General features: G+C 45.3%; 1 protein-coding gene across 2 annotated transcripts in view; it reads left to right on the plus strand.

Annotated features, from left to right (window-relative positions):
• Positions 1–4887, plus strand: part of TOPORS (TOP1 binding arginine/serine rich protein) — a 22452-nt gene extending 17565 nt beyond the window's left edge. The window contains exon 2 of one of the 2 annotated variants that reach the window (XM_017728352.1): positions 2766–4887. In XM_017728352.1, coding sequence (XP_017583841.1) covers positions 2766–4341 — 1576 coding nt within the window. In that variant the 3' untranslated portion in view covers positions 4342–4887. Of the gene's footprint in view, positions 1–1326 lie in introns of those variants that run through there. The other variant, XM_008629170.2, reaches the window with a different exon arrangement.
• The last annotated feature ends 1391 nt before the right edge of the window (positions 4888–6278 follow it).

Consider the following 6278-nt stretch of genomic DNA (forward strand, 5'->3'; position numbering starts at 1 on the left):
AAAACATGGGCTAATGGCTTTTGAAATAGCGTGGTAACTTACTTCTGCATAATTGTAGTGCCTTAGAGTAACGCCAAAACCTAAAACAATTTTTAAATAGATGGATTTTTTTTGTTGACCGTGTTTGACATCTGTCGTGATTTCATCCCAGCCAGCTTCCAATTGTCAGGCAGCCACTCGCACACTCCCTGACCAGTGAGATCAGGGAGAAAAACGAAAGGGTAAAAGCTGAAAAACTCATCGGTTGAGATAAAGACAGTTAAATAGGGACACCTAAAGCCACGCCTGCAAGCAAAGCAAAACAAGGAATTCATCACTGCTTCTGATGGGCAGGCAGGTGTTCAGCCATCTCCAGGAGAGCAGAACCCTATCATGTGTGACAGTGATTTGGGCAGACAAACATCCTCACTCCAAATGTCCCACCTCCCCTCCTTCTTGCCCCTATTGTATATACTGAGCATGATGTCATATGGTCTGGAATATCCCTTTGGTCACTTTGGGTTATCTGTCCCAGCTGTGTCTCCTTCCCACCTTCCAACTTACTTACCAGCGTGGGAGTACAGACAGCGGAAAAGGCCTTGGCTGTGGGTAAGCCCTGCTCAGCAGTAACAAAAACATCTCTGTATTATCAACCCTGTGTTCAACACACATTCAAAACTCAGCCCCAGACTCGTCACTGTGAAGAAAATTTACTATGTCAGGCAAAACCAGCACAACAACCTGACTAGATAAAAGGCAGTGCGTACTTGAGGATGGGTGTGGGAGTGACATCTGGTTGTTTCTGCTTCAGTCTTAATACTTATTTTTGGCAGGAACACATCCCTGGAGATTGTCTAATCCAACCAGCTGTGTGTGGTCCAGCATGAATGCCCAGCAAAGAGGGGCAGAATGTGCAGGAATAGAACAGGTCCAGCAGAACTTGGAAGGTGATAATATAGTCCGAGTGCAATTACTTTTGGCTGGTTTGTCTTAAAGGACAGAACTAACTGTTCTCATACTTTTTATGCATAAATGCTAGATTTTTTAAGCTATATTTTGGAGGATACCATGTAAGTCATAAACGTACTGACTTCATCAAAGGAGTTATTTAAGAGTGGGGCAGAAGACAGGCCTGCCTGTTACCTTCATCTATGCTAGCATGACTCGAGCGCTGTGTAAAACTTGAAGCACTGAAGAGCTAGATCTCACTGTGAGGAGAAGCCAAACAAAGTAGCTTGGTCATGCTGCCTCTTTGTTCAGCATTCTCTCAGAGCCTCTGCTGGGTTTTGCAACCTTAAAAGCAATTGTTACAGGTTTCTGCATCTAGACTGTAGGATTTTTGCCTCTCTGTGATAGTAATCATCTTTTGTCTCTGTCTTCTAGAACATGACTTCAGATAAGGAGTTTGCAGAAGACAGCAATTTTTCACCAAAAGCCAGCACCAGTAAGCTGCCAACAGATGCATCTCCCGACTCCAAATGCCCCATCTGCCTGGATAGATTTGACAATGTCGCATATCTAGATCGCTGCTTGCATAGGTTCTGCTTCCGCTGTGTCCAAGAATGGTCAAAAAACAAAGCAGAATGCCCCCTCTGCAAGCAACCCTTTTTTTCCATTTTCCATACAATTCGTGCGGAAGATGACTTTAAGGAGTACATACTCAGCCCCTTAGAAACCAGCTCTTTTGCCAGCCCTGATGGCCGGAGATTTCGTTACCGTACTACCTTAACAAGGGAACGCCGCACGCGCAGTTCCCCTTCCCGAAGGATGCTGTCCCCTCCAGATAATGGGATGTTGTTTGAGGGCTTGTCAAGTGAACCAGCGCGACACAGGCACAGAGAGATTCAGCAGATGATCAGGAGGCTGGCCTCAAGGAGAAAGGCTAGCGCAGAGGGCAGATCTCTGAGGCAGATTCAGGAGGAGGACATGATCAACTTCCGCAGGGCTCTGTACCGCACTGGTGTGCGCATCCGCAGCATTCAGGATGGTGGCCGATACCGAGACATTTCGGCAGAGTTCTTCCGCCGCAACCCTGCTTGCCTTCACCGCTTGGTTCCTTGGTTGAAGCGAGAACTTACAGTCCTGTTTGGTGCCCATGGATCTTTGATCAATATTGTACAGCACATTGTCATGAGTAATGTAACTAGATACGATCTGGAAAGTCAGGCCTTTGCTGATGATTTAAAGCCATTTTTGCTGAATCGGACAGAACACTTCCTGCATGAATTCATCAGTTTTGCTCGTTGTCCTTTTAACTTAGAAGCATATGATCAACATGCCAATTATGACTGTCCTGCACCATCATATGAGGAAGGAAGCCACTCAGACTCATCAATTATTACAATATCTCCAGATGTGGCATACTCACAAGGGCCAGATAATAGTTTGTCTGTACCTGGTCTGGGCCAGGCCCCCTGGGATGATGAAACTCCAGGCCCTTCCTATTCCATTTCAGAAGGGGTTCGTGCAACCATAGCTTCTCCTCTGGAGTCATCAGAAAGTTCTGATGAGGACTCTGCTACAGGGAGTCGAAGCACCAAACTGCAGACTGAGTTACAGGCTACTGTTGACTCAAATGACAGTGGCTCTTCCTCAGACAATTGTGTCATTGTTGGGTATGTTAAGCCGTTAGCTGAGAGGACACCAGAAGTGGTTGAGCTGTCCTCTGACTCTGAGGAGTCCATCAGGGAAGAGAAAAGGGAAGATGTGAAGAAACAGCGACCAGTCCAGTGTCACAGCTGGAGTGACAGTGAACCAAGCAGGAGCTTCTCGCCACATTCCCCAACATATAGGGAGGATGTAGGAAGCTGTAGAAGCTGTTTATCTCCTGCAGTTGAGAAGATGGAATCAAAAGAGGGTGAGAAGAACAAATGTAAAAGAAAGGATCTGCATCCACAGGACTTGAGTTGGAGCCCCTCTCCAGGGAGTGACACAGTATGCTCCCCTTGGAATCACAGAGTGAGTAAAAAAGAAAAGTCTAGAAGCCCACAGTCCTGTTCACGGGAGAGTCGAGGCAGTCATGGCCATCGGTCTAGAAGGGAGCACCATAGCAAAAGCCAACTTAAAAGGAGACGATCGAGAAGCAGAGACAGTAGCAAACATAGGAGCAAAAGAAGCAGCAGAAGGTCCAGGGCTCATGACACCAGAGCCTCTCTGAAAAGCCAGAGGGGCTCTCTAAGTGGCGAGAGCACTCCATCCAGAGAAGTGAGCAGATCACGATCACGTAGCAAAGGCCACAGTAAAAGGAGATCAAGAAGTAGAGACAGTGATCGCTATTACGTAAGAGACACTTATCAAAGTAGACACCAGTGGGGTTCTGCTTTCTGTAGTCGAAAGGTGTTTGGAGACAGCTATGAATCCTCCAGCAGAAGGAGGACCCGGTCTAACACTCTTTACTCAAGGCAATCTACTAGTCCAGAGTACAGGATACGATCATTTATTGAGAGGACAGATCTGCATAGCCAGAGGGGACTCCATGAAAGACACTATTACTGCTATGAAAGATGCAGATCAAGGAGTCGGTCAAGCAACAGATCAAGGACTCCTTCTGGAGGAACTGACAGAATGAAAAGTGAAAAGCCTGGTGGAAAAAGGAAGTACAAAACTCGCCACCTGGAGAATGCATTCATGGAGAGCACAAATCTAGAAAGAGAAAATGACTCCAAGAAAACTTCCTCAAAATTTGGTGACTGCTGCAAAAATGAAGATAGCCTGTCAGACAATCGAGCAAGCAGCGAGACAAAGCGTAAGAAAAGGAAGAAGAAAATGAGGAGTCCAAGTGTGGAGATTGTCTTCGAAGGAAAAGCAACAGACACAACAAAGCATCTTAAAAAGAAAAAGAAGAAGCATAAGAAGAAACACCGGAAACATTACATGAGTAACTCAGTACAGTCTTCTCCGGTGGTGATTACGATTGATAGTGATAGTAGCAAGGAGCCAGAAAATACTGAATGGGACAGCAGTATTACATGGACAAGCACAACTCAGATAAATGAGAGGGAAAATGAGTCTCCATCTTCTTTTCTGAGGAGGATGGGATGTGAGGAAACTGGGGTAGACAAAAAATACGGTATCCCTGCCACAAGGGAAAACTCAGATGGTGACGTTAGAAATGCTGATGTCAAACTTCAAGAAATAGCAGCTGATCAGAGTGTTATCACAGCGAATACCAGCAGTAACACCTCTCACACAGAAGCTGTAACCAGTTATGTTCAGGAAGCACCAGCAGCGCCTTCCAGTCAACTGCCTTCCCCCAGGACTTCCTTAGTAGAGTGTCCAGAAAGAGAGCCATTGATACTAAGACTGCCAAAGAGACTTGTCAACAGATCCTCGTGGTTTGATTTCCCAGAAGAAAAAATGTAGTAGGCTTTCCATGGAACACTTGTTAAGATTGTGAATTTAACTGTTTTTTTTCCCCTCAAGAACTAAAACATCTGATAGGATTTCTGTCTGTTAAAAAGTTGTCTAGGAAATGTATAAAACTTTTGAATGTGTATGCACTTTTAAGTCAAAGAAGATAGGATATTGCTAGTATGTAATTCTAGAAGTTTGTTAGAAGACTGTTTGGAAGTTTTAATTTCATAAAGCCATCCACAGAGTATTTCAAAGTTTTGTGTAAACCAAACAGAAATGGAGCCCAAAACAAAAGTCTAGAAATGCAGTTTATGGGGATTGCTCTTCTTAGACAAGAGAAAAGTTGTTTAGTTCATAAAAAATTACTCAGTTTGAATTCCAGCATCATTTCAATCTCTTTGGTTTAAGCCGATCTCTGCTGAACAGTAGTCAGTGATTTCTACAGAGATTCTCAAAGGACTTTCAGTAATTTTAAGCTAAGCTATGTTGGAATCTGAATAAAGCAATAAGATTTTTTGTTGTTGTTTGTTTAAATATATTTACGTAGGTATTGTATGTTTTGCAAGTGGAGTTTTTTCTTTTGGTTTTGGGTGTCTTACCTATCCAGTCCATGGATATTTGTGCAGTCAGGAGTACTCCAAGTTGGAGTCTGGAGTTCATCTGGTAAAAGCCTTTAGTGAAAGCAGGAACTTTGGTTGCGTGGGATTTGTTCAGTTTTGAGTTTTCCCAAAAGCTGGGTGGCCCCTCTGTCCTACCCCTTCTAACACTGGAGTATTCCCTTTGGAAACATTTTTTTTTCAGATTTCTTATTTTTATTTCCTTTTTTGGAGCCTGTGCATTCTGCCTTGTGTTCTTACAGCTTCAAAGAGAGCAAGGAGTATTTTCTTTATACCCTATGGCTGCATACTTGAAGACATCTGTCTTCATCTACAGCCTTGGCAGTAAAACACTTCCTCCTGACCTCCTTGCAATAGCCAGCATTCACCCAGCTCAGCACATCCTGGATGTCTTGCTGCAGGTATGTGCAAGGCACAGGGCAGGGTTTTGTTTTCCAGGTTTGGCCCTTCTCTGTGTGCACAGCAGTAGCTCTGAGGGTTGAATCAGGAGCCTTCTCTTCTCTTCGGCATTACCTTCATGAGTTTGATGGTTTTGACCTTGGCTGATTGCCTGCCAGATACTCACCAAGCTGCTCTGTTACTTTCCTTTCTCCACAGGATGGGGGAGAAAGTAAGATGGGAAAGCTGGGTTGAAATAAGGACAAGGGAGAGTACTCTCATTAGCTGGATAGGGTTGGGGCAATTAATGCTTTCTATTGCCAATGAAAAATTGAGTAGGGGGATAAGAAACAAACACAAAACTGAAAGCAATTTCCCCTCTCTTCTCAATTTCACTCTTAGTACAGGCTCTTCTACCTCCTCCTCCCCAGCTGTGCAGAAGGATGGGGAATTGGGTATATTGCAGTCAGTCCATAACATTCAATCTTGCTGCTTCTTACTCCTTACACTGTTCCTCTGCTCCAACATGGGCCGTTTCTGCAGGTGTGCAGTACTTCTGGAACAGATTGCTCCAGCTGCCAGAAAACCAGCTCCTGTGCCTGCTCCTAAGCACAGGCTGCAGCTCCTGACAGGAGCCTGCTCCTGTGTGAGATCTCCATGGGCTGTAGCTTCCATCAGGGCATCTCTACCTTCTCCAAAGTGGGGCTTTTCTATGGGCTGCAGGTGGGTCTGTGCTCCACTGTGGTCGTCCAAGGGCAGAAGGGGGCAGCTTGTCTCACCGTGGTCTTCATCACCTGGAAGTGACCAGGCTGTGGAGAAGGGCTGCTCCTGCCCAACTAGTCAACATGGGTTGGTTGACCCTGACAGAGAGTCAGGGGCAATGACAGTCAGTCACCTCCACCCTTGCCCCTGAGAGCATCTCCGGGCTGCAGGGGTCAGGTCGGTCCCTAC

Source organism: Corvus brachyrhynchos, unplaced genomic scaffold (assembly GCF_000691975.1).
Source record: "Corvus brachyrhynchos isolate BGI_N302 unplaced genomic scaffold, ASM69197v1 scaffold90, whole genome shotgun sequence".
Classification (NCBI taxonomy): Eukaryota; Metazoa; Chordata; class Aves; order Passeriformes; family Corvidae; genus Corvus; species Corvus brachyrhynchos.